Here is a 21,665-nt window from a genome sequence, read left to right on the forward strand (position 1 = left end):
CTCTCCTCTCCTCTCCTCTCCTCTCCTCTCCTCTCCTCTCCTCTCCTTCTTCTTTTCCCAAGCTCCTGGCGTTCTACTTTTTCCTTTCCAGCACAATGACAGCTATCTGCAGAACTTCCTCAGACATGAATTTGTGCAGTGGCCAGCTTTTATGTGGATGTTTTTGAAATTGAGTGTTGCCCAACTGGATGCAGCCTTTGCTGGAGCTGGAGCCACTCTTCCACAGGCAGCCAGCACGTGACATGCTCTGCTTCTGCACTGCCAACACTAGCAAGACACGGTCATTCAAGCTCAAGACTCAGCTCTGGAGACTGATCACAGCCAGTTGGCCAGCTGCCAGTCAGGTTTGGAGTATTTCTTTTGCACAGGCTTGCAGACATCACTTCTGCTGGAGCTGTGGACATGTGTGGGCTGAAGAGTGAGATTCCTGAGGAAACTTCAGTGAACATTTTAGCATTCAGGCAACTGGAAAAGGAGCTGGCAGAGGCTGTATGGACTTTGTTTTCATGGCTGTATTAATCTTTTCCCTGTCTTGGAGAGAAATCCTAAATGAACTTAGCACATGTTCTCAAACAGCTTTCTTTCTCCAAGTAGTTTGTACTGCAGATTCAGCAATTATGCCAGTGAAAAGCTAATATAAATCAAACATATTTTGAAGATGGCGTAACATACTCATTTGAGTGAAGATGCCTGATGCTGTGTTATTACTTAAGTTAAGAGTGATTACTGAGGCCTAGAACGTCTGAGATATGTGGATGAAATTTTTTTCCTGTCTCAAAAGGTTGTGGTGGAGACATAAAGAAAGCATTAATGCATCCCTTTTTCCATACTCATGTATCACCCCCAGAAATTATTTCCTTGGTAGTAATTATGGTGTTATTTTGGTCCAGAGGAAAGATTTTCAGATGCACCTAATTGTAAGAACTTTGAGAAATAATAATATTGTTACTACAAGAAAAGCTCCTGTGTGTCATCTGAGCCACTTTAGCTATCAGGTATAAGTTCAGACCACAGCAAATGTGACATTATTCAAAATTATTCTTCCATGAGAGGGGTAAAAGGTTAGTTAAAATATTTTTTTTATTTGCTCCGTCTTAAGAGCAGGTCTCTGGATGGTTACAAACTCTCACATAGATAAGTATCAGTTTATTAAATCACCATAACTTGCTTGTATTTCTGAGTCCTAATAGATGAAGTAGTTCGGAGGTATCTGAGCACCAGATAGCATCTGTTGCATTGCAGGGAATTTGGCAACATATGTTTTATCAAATAACGAACAAGTAGAAACTAAACCATTTTCTATTCATGATTTGCTTATTTCTCTAAAGTTTTCTCTAGAAAACACTAACATAAATGTAGTTATCATAGCTCCAGGAGGTTTACAAGTCTGTAGGCAGCTATTTTGTTTGTTTTTTTGCTACACTTTTATGTCTGTCATAGGCTGAGCTACAGTTCTTAGGACAGCCAGAGGAAGTTTTCTGGTCTCGATGTAACATTTTGATGCAGTGATCTGGACTGGGAGATGGATCAGAAGGATCCCAGGTCACTCCCAAGGTCATATCCACAGTCAAGCTTACGTGTCATTTGGGTCTGTCCTTCATGAACTACATGACTGATTCCCCCAGTTGTCCATCCATTACAAAGGGACAATTCTGCCTCATATACTAAAGAATATGAATAAAGAATATATGAAATGGACTCAGCAAACACTACAGGAAACGGGATGAATGCCACTAAGAATAAGCTCATGAGAAAGTTTATATCCAATGAAAACAAAACAACAGCTACTAAATGGAGTCACAAATTTGCTCATTATTTTTCTTCTATTAGGGTTAAAGAGAGCTCATCCATCAAAAGGTGTTCAAAGTGTTCCTTCCTTGTCAGAAGGCTTTCTACAGTATAGGTACAAGTGTGCAAGTAAGGAATTTGCTCCAAAGATACTATCTGATTGACTTCTTGATGCAAAATAAACTGATTTCATTTTTGTTAGACAAACATTGTAGCATGAGGTTGCAGCTAACCAAGAAGCTGCTTTCTTATCATAATTTCCAGTGAAGCAGGACTTTCCTATTTACATACTGTATAGGATAATAGTAAGAACTCAAACACAGTGTAAGAAATTACTCAATCTTAGGCATTTAAAGAATTACATAAAAGAAGTTTACATGATTAACTTTAAAAAAAAATAATTCCCATCAAATCCAGCATATTGAAAATTTATATTCTTAATGCTTTCTTTGTTGAAATGCCTGGTGACGTCAATGTGTTTTCAGTACATGGTTAGTCTTCTGAGTAACTGCTCTGATTTTCAGTAATCAGATTTTCCATATAATAAATAATAACCAATAATAAAACTTTTCAACAGCTTTGTTTCCAATAACTGTATGATCAAATCAGTATTTTAAGTAAAGAACCACATCAAATCAACATGTTGAGTTTTTGTTTAAAATGTTCTTCAGTGAAAGAAATTTTCATGATCTTCCATCCATTTTCAGCATGTTTCTTTATCCATTACTTCATTGCTTGGTAATGGCAGATTGTACTCACCAAGATCTTTTCCTATGATGTCAAACATGGCTCTATTTCAGAGATTTATTAATCAAATTTTTGTTGATAACAGAAATGCACAACATAAAATTTATTCTCACAGCAGAAGCACTAAAATGAATGCATGGTTGGCATAAAAGTAGATTTTAGATGTTTTTAGTCTGACTCATGCATTTGTTATTTTATTAACTAGTAGTCACTATATCCTTCATTTTAAAGTTTTCAGTTCTTTTTGATTCTTCCAGTGATTAGAGGATTCCTTGGTTAAGTTGCTGATTTGCTGTGCTAATTCTTCTTTTCATAAAGTACAGAGTTCAAAATTATAAATAGGAGGATATAAATCTCTACCAATCTTCTCAACTTAGCCCCTAAAAATCAGATTTCTGTCCATTTAAATAGATAATTATGGTCAGAATCAATTCAGTGAATCATCACTAGGAGATAAAACATCAACTACAAAAAAAACAAAATACCTTCCTAGTTCTAAAAATTCTACAGAACTCACTGCAAAACCACAGAAGAGCAAGTCAGCAGAAATTAACAGTGATAGAAAAAGCATAGAGAATATTGCAGGTAGAGGGAAAATTCCACAGTTTGATACTCACAGAAATCTTAAAATTCTAGTCACTTCTTTCCAAAGGATAGCTGCATATGAGGCACAGACACAAACAATACATCCTTTGTTACCTGTCCGCATGGCTATTTGAAGCCTGCTAAAGAGCAAACTTTTGAACAGTTATATAATGACAAAACAACATGATGGAAAAACACATACATGATTTTGCATCAGCTCTTTTGCTTTCTGAAGAATAATTCCCACGAAGATGGCAATGCGGAGTATTTGCTACTGTTAGCTTTGCCCAGTTTGAGCTTTTATAGCTGCTTGGAGATTCACATCATTGTATTTGATTTCAGCTAATCAAGCACACAAGTGAACAGGAATGCAGGCACACAGCACGGTAAAAAACACAGAAGGAAGTTTTTTCAAACAAAATTCCTGCATTAGACAGCAGTTCCAGTGATGCAATCAGAAGAGGAAGGAAAGTCTGTGTTGCTTCATTGTTTTGTTTGGATTTTGGGGTCCAGTATTAACTGGTGACAGTATTTCCATTTGTAAGTATGTTGTTCTGAGGGCAATCCAAAAAAGGGTCTATTATGAATCTAAAAGAGAAAAATCCCATTGAACTTACTCACTTTTTCCATCATGAATGACCATTACAGAATTGCCCACTCTATTATCTTTCCTGTGTAGTTCAGTAGGTTTTGGCTGAAATTTATTGTTTTTTATCAAAATGTCCTATAGCTGCAAAAAGTGGATCCAGTAGAAATATGATCTCAGAGAATGAATTCAGGAGCTTTTAAATAGGAGAATAGAATGAATAGCACCAATGACCAACAAGGACTGCAAAGAGTATCAGGAAAATAGAGCTGACTGCAGAATACTAACACTTATATCTTTAGAGACAATCCCAAAGCCTGCTGCAGCCAAGAGGAGTTTCGGATCTAGCCTCAAATACTGTGAGATGTCAACTACCTTATTAATAAGCCACAGATTCAACTCTCTGTATCCTTCACACTTCAACTGTTAAATCAAATGTTCTCTCTCAGGCATGGCTTATCTGATTGGCTGAGCACACCATGTAGTTCTAAACAGGGTTTTCCAATTGGTACATACAGAGAACTGTATCAACTCTCTTGCTTTGGATAGCCATTTTAAATGTTTAAATGTTTAAATGTTGGCCAATGGTGGCAGAAATATTTGCTTAAGCAAACAGGATTTTTCCCAAACATAAAATACATAGCAGTAGTCTTGCAAAGAGAGCGAATTCTTTTCCTCACACATAAAATTGATGTTGAAGATCAAGAAGTTTCCTCCCCTTTGGTATGAATATGTCACTCCTCCCAGGATATGCAATCACGTGCTGTTCATTGTTTATCCTTAAGGTGTATTCTTTGCCTTCAAATTTTATTCAGAGGATGCTGAATTTGCTTTGCTATAACCACATTATGGGGAATTACTCATTGTATAGACTGTCAACAGTGATGGAAAAGTGGTATAAAAATCAGTTTTTAGCTAAATATAGATCACAGAAAAACATATACCCCAAAAAAACCACTGAGCTTATCATCTTCAGTTACACCAGTTGCTTAAGTATATTGGTGTCAGAGAATGGTGTAAGACTGTGAAGATGACCAAAGCCATAAATATCAGTTTTCTGTAAAGATATCAAAACTCTTTCCACTATCTCTTATCCTCCTGGTTGTTTCTAGTACCTGATGCAAGTTCTGTTCATTAATTTCAAAGATGAATCTGATAATCAATGAATTCAAAATCTTCAGAGAATGCCTATTTAATATTAACTGGTACTGCTACATCAAGTGAAGTTGTGAGATGTGGCTCTCTGAAGACTTTATGGGAGTTCTATAGATGTGCATATATCACCTTAGTGTTTATCCTATTTCTATTAAAACAGTTGCACAGCCCGAGGTCGTCTTTCGGTTGGATAAAATGTAAGATCCATCACAGTGATAGAGACTCATCACCAGTACTCTCAAAGGAGGTAACTTAATCTGGCTGTCCACTCCACTGATATAATTAGGAATGCACTTTGTCAGCCTTTGAGGCTTTAACTACAGCTGGCTGGGTTTGAGGCAGTCTCAGAAACCAATCTGTTCTTAGTAATACCATTGCCTCCACAGAATTACAGACATACTTTCAGCAGATATACCCAGCTAACTGCTGAATGATGTTTTTCCACCCACTTATGCAGTAGTCAGTGTCTGTTTTAGCATAGCTGCAGCCCTGGATTAATGCCTTGAAATGAATCAGAAACCAAAGGCTGCATTGACCACTCACGAATAAAGGTTATGAACCTTATTTACCGTGTTTGAATATGTCTCAATTCAGCTTGCAAACATCACCATACTCCTGATCCAGCAGGTGAGATTTAATCAGGAAAGAGATTCTAATGGATAGTCAGATGCTGACTGGCCTATCTATTGTTTAAGAAAAAAATGATATTTCAAGCCTTATTCCCTTGGAAAATCAGCTCACCTCATCCACACAGATTGGATAAACTGGGGGAAAAAAAGTATAACCTAAAGTAAAGTATAACCTGCTTTTTTTTTTTTTTTCTTCTTTTTTTCCCCCCCCACGGTGTTTTGCTGTGGTAGGACTCTGATTTGCACAAATGAATGAGATATTCTGTTATGATTTGAGTAAGTAAGATAAAGTTTCCCCTCCAGTCTGCAAAATATTTGAGAAAAATGCAGCGGTGTTTTTCACCTATTTACTTTAAGCGTTTAGCCCTGAAAATAGCCAGCCTAACCTATTAATCAGCAGACTGGCCTGTTCAGAAAAACATACTTTATTTTTCTTATCAGTCCAGGAGCATTAGTCTAAACACTTTGAATTCCAGCCTCCAGTGCTGTGCCAGGAGCTGGAGAAGGGGGTCAGAAGCCATTGTGGCAGTGTAGTGCTACACCCATTCACTGGCTTGGGCACAAAGACGTGCTAATGCAGATAGAACCTGGATGGAGACAAAAGAGGCTGGGTTTGCTTGCAGCCACCTCATAAAAAGATGTCCCAGATTCCTATGGTGTAATCATTATGTGGTAATTCACTGTCTATGGATATATTGCCTTGCTAATAAATGTTATGGTGTCAGGCAACTTTTTGACTTTTTCACTCTTTTACGTGTTTCCTTTTTGCTTGTAATAGGGACTTTCAGTATCAGAATGCAGGCATCGTATCTGGGCTTTACGTACTCAGAGAGCACAGATTTAAGTGTCTTGTATCTGAGACCAACCAGAAAGAACTGTGAATTCAATAAAAAATGCTATGCTTTCTGCTTGCTTCAGTAAGTCTCTATTTAAGTAGAAGTTTAACCCTGAAAAGCAAAATTTGCTGTATCTTCTAGAATTCTTGATATCACTAACACTTTCAATTAGAGGCATTCTCACTACCCACATGAATACCATACCCCTTGTTTGAATCTGAAAAGAGAAAATGGGCCTTGAAGGATATCCTATGACAATGTACACTGCATACGTGACTCATTGTTGCATGACATATAACAATAATTAACTGCAGATTTACTAATGCTTAGTATAGACTGAGGCAAACTGGTTTGGTTTGCATGGTCTTACTGAATTTCGGAGAGTGGCAGAGTTAACTTCAATCCTGGCATAGCTAGCCCTTAAAAAAAAATCCTAACTAAAAAAAGCTAGCACTGCTGGAGTAAATTAAGGCTGCAACGCATCTTGACCACAAGAAACAGCTGGAGAGTCAGTGTCCCTCCCAAAAATCTGTGGTGTGCTTCCTAAATACAGAACATGAAGTTTTTGGATGCTGAAGACAGCTTTTCAGAAAGAGACACAGTAGTTTCATTTGTTTGTTTATTTTTAATTTCCAGTCTGTCAGAGGCAACAGATGGCTTGAAGAAATACAACTGAAGAAGACTCAAGTGAGTTTTTGTCTTGTGGTCAATATAGTTTTAATGCTTGCTGTATATTTTGTGAATTGCCAGTGACGCATGGGTTACCTAAATTTTCATGCTCCTTATATAGACTTGTGAATACTGTAAGTATAAATTAACACTTCCAGAAACCTCATGTTTTCAGTAATGTTGTCATTAAAATCACATTGTTTAATTGCTTTTTCTGATTGAAAGTGAGGAGGGAAGAAAGAATGCAAGCAAGGTAGGAGAAAAGGATTGCTGCAATCATCAGGGATGGTGAAGAAATGCATCCTCTGAGTGAAAGTTTCCTTACACAAGGTGGGTGTGATTGTTCCAGCAGGAGACTAAGGACTGCCACACATTTAAAAGTACTCTCTCCTCTGCTTGACCAGCTGTCCTGGCTTCCTTCTGCCTACCGTCTCTCCAAAAGCGAAAACTTTCAATGTGAAATCCTGCTGTTGTCTGAGTACAAAGGCTTCCCTTGTCTCTGTTCATCAGGATAAGCTTGCTGTTTTCCTTTCACTTCCTTGCACATGCATGATCTGGGCACCATCTGGCCTAGAAATGGTCAAGGACAGCCAAGTCTGCAAAACATCTTCAGAGAATGCCCTAAGCTCCCTTGCTTCATGTTTCACCTATAGCTACAGCACAGATTTTACATTTACCTCCATTACATCCAGAGTAATGTTTAGAACTCAAGTTTTCAATATATTTCAGTAACAGGGGGAAGTATTAAAAAAAAAAAAAAAAGACAGACCTAGATGCTATTTTTTTTTTAATACCTTTAAATAGATTCATCTTTTTTTCTTTAGCAAGAATGCTATTAAATAGATCATCAGCTTGAGCTGACAGAAGAGGCGTAATGAAATCAGTCATTGTTTGTAAGCAAAATTATAGACAAGATATATGAGTTCTGTTGGCTTGATCCCTTCTGCAGTGAATTCAAAGATAAAGTTTCCATTGACTGTACCTCTCCTTAGTAGACATTAACTAAATCATTGGGAATAAATAGAGCTTTTATCCCAAGGTAGGTTTCACAGTAGGGTTTATTTTTGACCTTTTATTAGAGGAGAATAAAAAATCCAGATGATTTCAAGTAAGGGTGAATGCTACAACTCTCCAGGTCTTGCTCTCATACGCAGTTAACATTAAAAAGGATCTGACATTCTCACTGTTAAATTCCCTCTTGACCACTAGGTATGATCATCACTGGAACAGAAAGTAAGCCTAAATGATATTTTGTTCTGAGGTTTTATTAGCCAGAGGAAGAAAATCTGATGTGGAGGAGGTTCTCTATTACTTCTGCTAGTTTGCACAGACTAAACCAGTGTCTGGGTAGATTCACTAATTTGCAGCATTTAGTAAGCAACATAGTACTTAGCCAAATTCAGCCCTTGCAGAAATTTGTTATTCCTTCTCCAATTGGGATGCTAATATTTTTAGTCATTTTTAGTCTTTTTTAGTCTGTCTATTGGGATGCTAGTATTTTTCCAATTAGCTGCAGTAATATATGAGGACTTACAGCTTCTTCCATCTGTGGTGACAAGCTGTGAGAGTGACCTGCTGACTGACGCCCTGAGGCTGGGCCCACCAATGTTGGAAACACATTTCCCCAGCTTGCCTCTTGCTCTACTTGTCTTTCATCTGGTAAACGATGTTAACACAGTTGGACTTCACCATCCAATATAATTTTTCAGTATACACTCCCTTCTTTTTCTTTGCACAGGCAGGGGCTATTCTACTCTCTATAGAAAGATTTATCATCATTACCTTGCTCATAATATGCTCAGAGCAACTTCTGCAGTAAGAAAAGTTAAAAATGTCTTGTCTAGTGTTCAGGTGGAAATATATTAATGACAAGGAGAGACTTCTATCTCTCCTTTGTTATGCCTTCCTCTGTTTAAACCTTCAGCATACATCCATCCTACACTGGATGATTTCACACATCTGAAAATCCCACAGGCTCACAGTAGCTGAGCATTACACATAGCATCCTAAATCAGAAAACAGCCGCCTTCGAACAAACAAGCTGATAATGGGCTCTCTGCTTCAGTGTTTGTTCCGCTCTCTTTCCTCAGAGACCAGAGGCTCTGGCGGTGTCTGGAAAGTTAACAGATACAGGCAGGGGAGGAAGAAATGAATTACAGAGCTGAGGGTTCCTTCACAGAGCATCAGTCTTTCCCTGCATTAATTACAAGGGATGCCAACTCAAGCACTTATGCTGACCTCAGCTAAATCAGTCCTTCAGGGTAATGGGGACTCTTTTTCAAACAAACTGATTTAAATCATCTCAGGTTTTGACTTAAAAATCACCACCTTAAATATCATTTAGAAACCCTCTGCTGTATGTCTCTGGTGGGACTTCAAGGTCAACTGCAAATGGTCCCACAAGACAGCATCCTTCGGTAGAGGTTTCTTTTCTTACTACTTTTCTATGTATATAAGAGGAGAATCAGATACTTCTTCATCTTTCCCTTTCTCCCCTCTTCCTTCTGCTCCTCTTTTCTCTTTTCGACTCTCTTCCCTTTCTCCCCTTTTCCTTCTGCTCCTCTTTTCTCTTTTTGACTCTCTCTTCAGAGTCTCTGGCAAACACAGGAGGATGTGGAGGACCACAATGGGAACTGTTGCCACAGGGAGAAAAAGGAGGCCAGCAAAGGGGCCACCTAAAGAGGATGGATGCCTGGCTTCAGTCAGTGCCTTGAGACATGACCCTGACCCTCTTCTCCTGGTTCTTTCAGACTCCCCCCCTCCAAGTGTGATCTGAAGCCTGCACAGAGCACAGGCCCTCCCCAACAGCAGATACACTGCCTGCCAGCTGGAGCAAAGCACCGCAGAGTGGCTGCTAATACTGTGGTTAGCCAAATCCAGGATGTTAACTTGATCACTTGCTATGGATACTCAGCACTACTTCAGGATGTGTTTCTAAATTTGTACAGTGCTAACCAGATGCTTTTCAGATTCCGTCCTACCTAAGACTTTTACTAGTAATGCATAACTGTGTTTTGCAGTTTTCTGCATATTAACACAGAATTATTTTGATCTCCTGAGCAAAAGAACTACTTTACAGCTCTTGATTCCCGGCTATTTGCTGTGCCAGTGCTGTCAATATGCCAGATGCAATCTGAAGATGTCTGAGTAGGGCACATGGGGCTCTCAGGTCTTATGCTTTTTGCAGGCAGCTCCAGCCCTGCAAAAATCAGAGATAAGTGACTTAGAAATGAATGGGGCAGCTGGCTGAATGCTCGACCAAACAAAATGATCAAAGGGACAGTACCAGATGTTTCCCATCAGCTCTGCATATGGAGGTACCAGGGAGAGCAGCAGGAGCACCAAACTAAAAAGTAACCAGAGAAGCCAACTTTAGTTTCATCCATAACACGAGGAACAGGCTATAAATACTACATTCCTCAGTGAGGCTCCCAGAGGACATTCTGTAGGTATTTCAAAAAACCTACAGGAAAAGTGTGTCTACTATTGTCTGACTTATTTATACGCATCCTCCCACTAAATGTTTCATTAAGAATTATCATTCCTGACATCTAAAAAAGTATAGTATTAAAACCGTATTTTAGGAAGCTGCTGAAAATTATAAAAACTTCATTTTTCCACAAAACATACTTCTTGCGCAGTCTGTGCCAGTACAATATTTTCCTAGACTACTGTTACGCAGTTTTCTTTTACCACTTTTAGTACATTTTAAATTTTAATTTGGTAAGTTTTGAGTCCAAGTCGCTGCAAGAGGCCCAAGCCATTTCAATATTTACTGTAGAAAAGGGGCCAGCTTTTTATTTTTGTCTTCTGGGGAAGTTTATGGTAGAGTGAGATAAACATCCAAAATAGTTAAGGTTGTTTATCCTGCATCACTTAGAAGACATTCTTGACATCGTTTGTATACAACTGAGCAGGGGAGCTGCTCAATCAGTCTGACATAAATTAAACCCAGATCTCCCAGCCTTAGGGCATACAGACCTTACTACAGTGTGATAAATTCTACTGCTGTCGGGATGAAACCTGAACTGCTCTTTCAGTTCCTCCTGTTGCAAGCCAAATTTTTGTGCAGAAGGGCTTCTCTTCTACTTTTATTCCTTTCAGAAATACAGTCATTATTTCAGGGCACTTTACCTCACACTGACATCTCTGTATCATCTTGGGGCTATCAAGAGGGAATGAACACTGCAGAAGGATCTGGTGCCGTGCTTGTCTGGCATAATGACTTTGCTATTGACCCAAAGTCTGGAAGTCCTAGACTTACAGAGCAGGGACCCTTGAAGCTGTCAGCAAGTAATTCAAGGTGATACAGAAATTTCAGAATTTTTTCCTGTTCTTATTTGAGTCTCCAGTTTAGTGATGCCTAGAAAGCCACTCCATGCATGCTGAACATGAAGGGTTTGGACAGGCACTTCCCAGAAACAAATGCTTGTGCCAGACTTTCCTTTGACTAGGAGAAAAGCTAAGCAGAGCTTCTGGCTGCATTGCTTAGTGGTGCTGAAATCCACTCTGTCCTTTATCTGTGTAGCATGTGCAAAGATTTGTTTGTGCATGTAAACTCTCCTTTAATTATTTTTTTATTATAAAGAATGTTTACTACATGCATGAGCAGCTTGGTGTACCCTTTAAATCTGATCTAAACCTATTCTGCAGCAACAAAGCCTGTTAACAGTGTGCCTTTTCTTTCCTCTGATTCTGACCTCGTGCATATCCAAGCTTAAGCCACTCATTGCAATAGAAATATTTGTGATTATCAGTGCCGGATGAGTTCTTTGCTGATAGATATACCAGTAACAAATGGGCTGAGGAACTCACTAACTCATATTTGAGTCAAGGAAGGCTTGAGGATGATTCACTCAGGAATGCTTTGTTCTACCCTAATTGCATAATTACTTTAGAGGTCTCACTGGCCATTTGGCATAGAGGTCATTCCTGTTTCCTTTGAGCACAGGAATAACTCCTCCTAGCTTCTCACTTCTAGCAAGCAGGACAAAAAGAGATGTGACAAAGACAGACGGCTATGGCACCACTTCTCTGTGTAATTCAGGTGCAATATTTGTACACAGCTACTAAGTACTTCAATCTTTGAAGTGAGGTTGGAAAAATGAGCAGTGATAAACATAAAGAAATACTGGCACCGTTGCACTGGGACAGTGTCTGTATTGAAAGGAGTAGTGTGATATTCTGAAGTATTTGGTACAGGTACTGTGGCTTCTGAGTTCTAACAATGGGGATCAAAAGAAGTGAGGAGAAGGTTACAAGCACAGGAGCCTTCCCCACTGTATTCACATGCTGTAGAATTAGACTAACTGCTAACTGTGAAAGAGAACAGAGATTGCTCAATATCTACTTCTCAAAAGCAATAAATAAATAATAATAATAATAATAATAATAATAATAATAATATGGACACTGTAGACAACTGCAACCATATAAAGCAGCTGACAAAATAAGCGAAGGGACCAAAATGTTCCATGAGAAAAGTGGATAAATGCATTTGCAATTTACGTAAACAGAATGAAAGAAAGATTTTGATGGAGAATTATCCTGGACATCTGACAATGTCAGCAGTGCTGTTTTCAGAGATTGCCCCATTTGTGGAACTGGTGAAGTCTGTGGGTGGAAAATAAAGGTCTATACAAATGAATGATATAAATAGCTGTGGAGGAGATAGGTAAGTATAGCTATCTTTGGCCCCCCAACACTCCTTCATTCTGGAGAATGCATGGAATTGGTGGTATCTCTCCTTAACCCTTTTATTAATGTTACAAAACAGTAAATTTGAAAGCTAAAGTTCTCCCTTTGCAGATCAGTAACGGTATCACCATGTTGTCAAGTTTTCATTCTTCTCTCATATTTGAAGTTATTATCATATGAAGTTATTATCCATCTTTCTTTGCATACTGGTGTATCTTCCACTCAAAGTAACTCAAGCACATCTTCTATCCTCATTACAGTCCACTGTCAATATCACCTAATATGTAACTAGGCAGATACACTCCCCTTTTGCTGGGTTTGTGAATGAAAATACTTGTAGTTGCTGTATTTTGTACTGTTACTAATGATGTACAGGTATGTTTTGACATGCGCACAGGATGTCTCCCTGATTGGCCCTCCAAGAATTGCTGATGAATATGAAGCCAAGTGGTCTGAAGTGTTGTTACTTTATTAGTGTAAATTCTGGTGTCCATGGGTTTCTCAGCTGCATACTTTTGTTGGCATGAATGTTTAAGTCACTGATTTATTTTGAGGTTCATGATAGGTACCTAAATATTTCCTTTTTTCCTTTTTTTTTTTTTTTTTTTAAATCTTCTTTAAATAGTAGGAAGCAGAACAGTTTAATGCCGACAGAGGATGCATTAGCTTCCCCTTCTGTGAGAAACCTCTGCTTAGAGAGTTCCCAAACTGAAAGTGTTTTCAAGAGAAAACATAACTGGAAGAATCTCACATCAAAGCCTGGGCCTGCTAAGTGGAGTTGTTCTTCTGATATGAGTGGAACATTGCTCCAAAGTTAGAGATATGTAGTGGGGAGATGAAAAATTTTGATACTTAAACTGGGAAAGAACCGATGGGTGGCTTCTCAAATAAAAGGCTAAAATTCAAGGCTGGTTTTGTTCTTACAGATCCGTATCTGAAGTATAGACTTCATTAGAAATACATCCAACTAAAACCAACAGGCTTTGGGTCCTAACTGTTTTTGTTATCAAACAAAAAATGGACAGCACCTCTATTTGCTGCATGATTTTTCAAATGATTCTGCTGCAGTTGAGGAACTCCATGCTATAGTTTGAGTGGCTGCCCTGGGGATCAAGGAACAGAGTCTACAGAAAAGCTTCTTGCATTAGGATGGCAGCAGGCAAAACTATACAGAAAATGCAGTCCAGGAAAGACTTCTTTGAAGATGAAGTAGGGATTAAATGAGAGCCTATTTTACCATTTGCTAAAATACCCAGTGCATTTGCCTTCGTGGACTCTGCATTCCATTGGACTGCATGCTGGGTTAATAAAATCCCCCTCCTGAACAGCCTTTGGAAACTCAAATGGTCACCGACTGCTCATATGGCAGAATTTGGCTATGCTGTTAGACAGCTGCAGGAAGCCAAGGACAAGAAAGTGGGGACAGCACCAAAATGTTGTGAACATATACATATACAGAGAGAGAGACACGGCTTTGCTTTTCAACAGGAGGTTCCAAAATATGTTTCTCATCAGAATGCCAGCATCCTCTTTCCTTTTTTTTCTTTCAGGAAGAATAATTTTCACTTCTGCTTTTCTTAAGTGATACTTATGTGATTTAAATTCTCAAACACTCTGGGCTTAAGTTTCAAAGGCATTCTGAAACAATGAGCACACCTACCAGAAACACTGCAAAACACCACATTTCCATTGCTTGCAGACTTAAAGGAGGCTCAGTTTAGCATTCTTCCTTGGGGAAGAAATGACATGTTCCCCACTAACTCAATGCCAAACCACTGCTTTCTGATTTGAGTAACAAATGCCATTCTGTCTGCTTCTAAAAGCCCAGACTCTGTTTCTTTTCTTAACATGAAATTGTGTGTTTTGGTACTGCTCTCAAACAACAGTTTAACAGAACAAAGGACTTATCTTTATGAGACAGCCAGGGAAATACACAAAGAACAGGAAGATGCAGCTAACCTAAATAATGACAATGAAAATAAAATAGCCATCGGGCTATAAATAAGCAGCATGAAGTAAATATCATTATTTTTGTTAACAGGAGACATAAACTTAAGCCCTGGAGACACGTCTATTTTTTTCTCAGATTTCAGTTCTGGTTTCTTTCAGTCTTGTCACTGAATAAAGTTTTCTACTTTCTTCAGCTTTTTACAGTATGAACTTCCACATCATTTCTACTGGAGCAAACTGCACAGAACAACCACTTATGTTTAGGAGAAAGGTCAGACTTGGGGCAATAATGTTGCCCAAACTCTTACTTCAACTGTACAAATGCTTGCACTCATACAGAGAAGGGAAGCATACACACAAAATAAAGTTAATTAAGACAATACATAGTTTCCTGCAACACAAAGGAATTTTCTTATTTAGACTAGGTCTCTAATGATGCAGTCTCCCATTGTGTGTATGGGGGTTTGCAAAGCAGCAACTGCAGCCCCACATAAAGGCGTGAGCTGGAGCTGGTGAGTGAATAAGGAAGGAATCAAATAATCACCTAAGCCAAACCAGGATCAATTTTCTGGGACCCAGCCTCAGTCACTGCAGCCTCCTAGCTTTCCTAAAGGACCTGAGTAGATGCCTGGCTCACGTGCCAGTCTTGGGATTCCCAGGCGGGAAACTGGCTCAATCTGTCACTTCCACTGTTTAAAGCAAGCACTTGAATTTTCCACTTCCAGCCATGACCAGCAGTGCTGGGCTGAATCACTTCCCCGTCTGGAGGCAAGCAATGTGTGAGAGCAAAGTGCCAACCAAGTGGCCAAGCAGTGCTCTTGGGCTGCCTCTGCGCAATCAGTAGAGCCCGCAGCCCACCTGGGTACCACGTCAGGCCACTGCACCACTCCCGACCCTCGGCCTTTACCTGCTGCCAGGCGAGCGGCTAGAGGGGACGTCCTGCACGAAGCTCTGCTCCATACCCGGGATCCTGGCGGGGCTGTGGGGGTGGTAGGCTGTCAGGACCACGCTGCCCGAGTCCTTCATCTCCATGGTCATAGGTTCATGTCGGTGACAAAGGCGGCTGGTGAGGGCTCCTGTCAGGAAAGCAGCGTGTGCCCTGACCCCACTACTGCCTCTCACCACTGCTTGCTGTCAGGAGAGCGGAGTAGCCTGGCCGAGCAAGTCTCCCTGTCAGGAAAGCTGAATTAGCATATATTCAAAAACACCGCCCACAAAACAACCCACGGGGAAGTTACTGCGTCCCTAGGAAACCAGAAACCTGAGATAATCCTAACACTGCTCTGTGCGAGCGGAGTGTGGGGGGGGGAGCTTCTTGCTTTGTTCCTTTTTGTTTCAGAACTCATTTCTTAATATGCCTCGTGCTCCCAAAATAGGCATGGAGAAAGGAAGTTATTTGAGTGGCGAGTGTTACTCAAACATAAAACATGGTTTGCCAGGACTGGCATTAGAACCACAAACACGAGAGGCTCGTGAGCGCTCTATTTAAATAATCACAAAAGAGTAACCTTGATTTCCTATATGGCAGATAATTCCTGTAGCAGGGGACTGCATTTGCGTTCTGAACAACAACGAAGCTCTCATTTTTGCCTGAATACCGCTGTGTGCGTAATTAGAAGGGCATCGGGAAATGAGAGAATCTGTTTTACAATAGCTTGTGTTCATCTGGAGCAAGTCCATAAATAAATACACTCTAAGACTCTTGGTGGGTTTTTTTTCAGGCTTACTTGTGATCTTTGAAATGATAATTAAATGTTTTTGTATGAAAGGAAACAAACAAACAAAAATATCAGGGGACAGGAATTAACACCCAGAAAGAACGGTGTAGATAAAATGAGGAAACTTACACAGCCCTTTATTTTCCCAGCTTGCTTCTTTAGTGTTTTTTTTTTTTCTTGTTTTTTTTTTTTTTTTTTTTAAATAAAAGTCTGTTCCTGAAAAGTATTGTCCTGCTTACAAAGCCATAGGAAGGATGCTCCTAATTTTACTCTAGAACTCCACATACTGCTTTACAGCCAAAGCTCTTAGGGCAGCTTGTGAGGATGTGGGTGAGACAACAGCCCCACAGCTGCGAATGGCATCCCCAGCACACATACAGTGCAAAACACCAGCTGGGGTCTTCTTTCACGCCTCCACTTATGAAGGGGTGCACTGCTGAAAAGCTACCCAGATTTCACTAGCAGTCTCTCCAGATGGTAAGGTAAAGTAGACAGATTTTGAAAGGCACAAAAATGATTCATCTCACCTCCACCTTCCCCATGTGCTTTTTATCCTATCTGGAGGAGCATGACGGTTTTGGTAAAATAGACTGCCACAATTCATGTAGGCAGTGCCCAAGTTAATTTTCAATTAGCCAGCACAGGACACTGATAGCAGTATGCTTGGCAGCATTTCTTGCCAGACTCACCCAGGAAGCATAAATATTTGAACATTCAGAGCCTCTAGGCTTGCTCTTGCTGCACTGTTAATGTGTCCTGGATTAAATATTATAAAGTCAGATTGCACGGCATAAAATCAAGGCTGCTTCTGTGGCAGCACAGAGGCCCTCTCAGAGCCCTTGGGTGGCCATATAAATATGTGGAAAGGGAAGGATCTGAACTAACTTCTGAAGTGTTGCCTTCCACCAATGGCATCATGACCATACCCTGAAGTGTCACCACTGAGGACTGCAATGAATGCACAAACTAGAGAAGAGCTCAAGGTGCTCACTAATAGGAGGGAGAAAATGATAAAACTAGGGTGTCTTCATGTGTTTGAACTCTGCGGAGCACTGACCAAATGTGAGGATGCTGTCTTGCTGCTAAATGACTAGTGAGGCTGCTGCCAATGTCATTTTTTCCCTGTCTGCAGTGAATATGTTTCCTTCCTGGATGAGGAAGTAAGAATCCCACTTCTTGGATAGAAGGGGAGTAAATGTTGTTTGAATCATAGAATCATGCAATCATTAAAGTTAGAAAAGACCACTAAGATCACTTATTCCAACCTTCAGCCCACTGCCACCATGCCCACTAATTGTGTCCCTCAGTGCCTCATGCTCATGACTCTTGAACATCTCCAGGGACTGTGAGTACACCACCTCCCTGTGCAGCCCATTCCAATGTCTCACCACGCTTTCAAAGAAGAAAATTTTCTTAACATCCAGCTTAAAAAAAATGTGGAACACTTAACAAATTTTTGTGTCATTTACGCAACTTGTCTGCATGCAACCTCAAGAGTCATTCTCTACAATTCAAACCAAGAAACTAAACATCTAAAGAAAAACATTCACCAAACACCATCAGGAATGATGTAAGCAACTTTTAGAAGATTAGGACAAAGTACTGGCTACAACTCCAGGGAACTGTCTTTTTTTCTCCTTTTCCTATCATCATAACAATAGGCTTTTGTCAGTATCATCAGACAACAAAATGATGTCTGGACATTTTTAAGCTAAGGGTAGATAAAACCCACACTCAAAATATCAGGTATTTTTTGTACTGTTTTAACTACTTCCCTTCCCAAAATACGAAAGAAATAAATCAATACTCTTAGAGAGTATAGTTACCCTCCCAATAATAGAGTACATATAAATAAAGAGGCCCACATTTGTTAAGTGGGATTTTCTCTCTAAGAAAAATAGACATGGAAGATTTTATTTTGATATTTATAAAGCGATGGTGCACAAACTAGATGTTTGTATGTGAATGGCAGGCTGTTTGGCATAACTACAAATAGGTATTTTTAAAATTCATCAGCCAAAATACATATGTCAAACTGAGAACTGAAAATATTTATATGCATAATGGCTCTTGGGGTTAGATGTCTGCATATTACTGAAAACTGAAAATGATACTAAATTAAGCAGAGATAGATATCAGCCACTGAACAAAAGTTTAACCAGACTAGTAATACAGCCATAAGAAATGTGCTTAAGGCTGGGTGGGCAAGATTCCTCCTTCAGTATTGTCTGTGTAATTTTGGAAGTTAAAGGAGAGTTTACACTCTTGTCTTTTAGAGAAGCAATTAGGAAAATATTTTAGTCCAAAATGCTTGTGTTTCTACAGTATGTCATTTCATAATTGGTCTTGGTGTACTTAGGACTATAGTACATCTACTTGTTTTTTTGGGTAACAGGTAGCTCCATAGAGCTTCCAAGTGCTCTGGAAAAGCCAGTTTGCTGTGAAATTATGCTTGTAGGATTTTTTTTTTATTATTTATTTTATTTTTAAATCTGTGAAGTGAAGTTAGAAGAAGAAGAGCTATAGGGAGTCTGCAGTCAGGGAACTTGCGAGTTGTCTACTTAGGTTTGGTAGGGCCATGTTGGTCTACACAATATAGTCAAGAACATTTTGCTTTCATTTTTTAGACTGTGCTCATACCAAGAAGCATGCATTGAACTTTCCCAGATTTGGCACAAGAGTTGTTTACATATAGGTCAGTAGGCCCAGAATTTGAGAACTAGGAAGGAAAGTCTTTATTAACTTATTGTTTCAGAAGCATAATCAGTGGTTATATTGATTGATTGGCTATACTGATCGCACAAATGTATTAGTGACTGCCATATTCAAGATGTATAAATCTACAATCACTAGTAATGCTTGCTGATATGAAAAAGATGAATTTATTATTGTTAATATTAATATGCAGTTGCATAATATTAATTAGTAATAATTGTGTCATTAACATAACAGGAAACTTGACATGGCAAATCCAATGGCTATTGCATAGAAAGGAACTAATACAACTTCACAAAAATTTAAAACAACCTTTTTTGGCCACGTCCAATGGAGGATTTTTGTGTCACTGGAAAGAATAGGTTTTATCAACTAGGAGTTCTTGTCCTGAGATGGTGAGGGCATACATCATTGTAGCATAAGAGAAGAACCACAGCATGGTGGAAAGTGCAAAATTCCCCTTGGAACTACTAATCATAGAAAACTTTCCTGATATTGAATTTCACTGCTAGCTTCCAGCTTAAATTAGCCAGGACAAAGTTGGACAGAATCTGTAAAACTTTGAAGTTAATTTTGGACCAATTTAATGTGAACTTGGGTTAGATTAAGTTTTAAAAGGAAGCTGTGTTAAGCACAGCATTCTTCCCTGATTAAATCAGAGGAAATAGGATGGAGCAGTATACAGAAAAATGTAATCCTAGCACTGTATCTAGATTTCCTCATCCCTCTTGTTTAAGCAGTAGCATGCAATAAATTTTGTAACTGTGTGAAAGAAAGCAAAAACAGAACCACTCTATTTCTCTACACTTCTTTTGGGAAAAAAATCATTTCTTACTTGTCTTCAGTTTCATTTTTGGATGAAAAGATGCGTGGGCAGTGGTGAGTAGAGGGGCTCATCGCATCAAAGAACTGGTGCATGTAAAAAACACCTGGACTGAAAACAAGAAGTGCCACAAAGTCAGAAGAAAATTGAGGACATTGGCTTAAGTTTCTCTATTCAGTACCAAACCCTTTCTTGAAAAACCTCTTAGAAAAGGCTGGCTAATGTGTCATGAAGATTTTCACTGGGACTTGAGGTCTGTGCTTAAAATAAATGCTTTTCATGCATCATGAAAAACAGTCCTCAGTAGTCTCTTGCTTGATTAGTCTCTATGTTTTGTATTCCCGTGGTGCTGGAAGGATTACAGTCTTTTATCTACTACAAAGGTGAGGTGTTTGTATGTATCTATGTGGGCAACTGGAATGAGATGTGAGATTCATCAGGAGCATTGTAACACGAACACTGCTTTTTGAATATTTAAAAATTCGAAAGCCAAAAAGTTAACAAAATTGTAGGAAAATTTGTGTTCTTCTTTCTTCAACTTTTCAAAAGGGGATGAAAAATAACATTAAAACACATTTACTTGTCACTTATGGATCTGTTAAATAGCAAGGCTATTTACGTGAAGAGATGAGAAACCAAGCATTGTGTCAATTGTTGGTGTTTCGAAGGCTTTTAAGTACAGCATGAAAGTAAACATCCACATTTGTTAAATATGACTTCGTGTATTTCAGTCCCAGGCCCTACTTAACTACACCTCATAATTTGCTGAAGTTTAAAATGGTAATTTTTTTTTCATTTAGTGATTTATTGCGGATTCTTTCACCCTAAAAAAAGACACAAAAGCATAGAAAAAAAATTGTCAGACATCTTTGCGTATCTGCTCTCTTCATAATGATCCTTGCTTATGTTTCATGAGTTCAAAAAATGCTCCTCCTTAGTACAGATTAGACTGCCCATACACTGCTGCCCTACTTGTTACATACAGAAAAGAAAACTTCCTCATTCTGTCTGTCACAATAGGACTTTCTGGAGGTTTGCTATAAGAAAAAGATCATATCCTTTTATTTGTCCATTAGATTCAGTTTCCTTCATGCTATATTGATCTGAATGCTTCGGCTGGGACAGCTGATAGCCATAGCTGAATTCTGTGGTCTGTTTTTTTTTTTTGTTTGGGGGCTGTGAGTTAAAATTACATGAAGGAGTATCCACAGCTGAATGCTGTGGTCTGTTTTTATGCTCTGAGGCTGTAAGTTAAAATTACATGAAGGAGTGGTGATGTGGTCAAGTTAAGAAAAGTGGCAATGGGAGAGGCTGGCTGCTTCTCTGAAATACTTCTCTAACACAAGATGAAAATGGGAATTGGTCTCTGCAGGATGGAAGGAGAAGAATCCTCAGAGTTGAGCAGCAGTGAGAATTTTCACTACGTGTGTGACCATCCTGATCCTTCTGAAAATGCAGAACTGGAGTATTTTCATTTGGTATGGGAAAATGAGGCTTGGAATTATATATGTATTTATAAATGTTTATATATTCCACATCATGCAATTAGAGTTAAAATGAAAAAATATATATATATATATATATGTAAAAAAAGTTTCTTATATATAAAAAAAACATCCTGATAGAGTTTTATAACATCAACTATTATTTAAGAACTAAAGTTTTCCAAGGCCAATCAAATTCTTAAGCAGTCATATGCATATGGATATAAACAGATTTGCCAAGAAAATGAACGTGAATATCTCTTCTAGTCAGTGTTCAATTAGT

General features: G+C 38.9%; 1 protein-coding gene across 1 annotated transcript in view; it reads right to left on the reverse strand.

Annotated features, from left to right (window-relative positions):
- Nucleotides 1–15,981, reverse strand: part of ARHGAP28 (Rho GTPase activating protein 28) — a 72,401-nt gene extending 56,420 nt beyond the window's left edge. The window contains exons 1-2 of the mRNA XM_042870020.1: nucleotides 15,904–15,981; nucleotides 15,550–15,812 (exon numbers count right to left, since the gene is read on the reverse strand). Coding sequence (XP_042725954.1) covers nucleotides 15,550–15,680 — 131 coding nt within the window. The 5' untranslated portion in view covers nucleotides 15,681–15,812; nucleotides 15,904–15,981. The remainder of the gene's footprint in view (nucleotides 1–15,549; nucleotides 15,813–15,903) is intronic.
- Nucleotides 15,982–21,665: the final 5,684 nt, after the last annotated feature.

The sequence above is a fragment of the Lagopus leucura genome, unplaced genomic scaffold (genome assembly GCF_019238085.1).
Source record: "Lagopus leucura isolate 7727_CA_CO unplaced genomic scaffold, USGS_WTPT01 Super-Scaffold_100002, whole genome shotgun sequence".
NCBI lineage: Eukaryota > Metazoa > Chordata > Aves > Galliformes > Phasianidae > Lagopus > Lagopus leucura.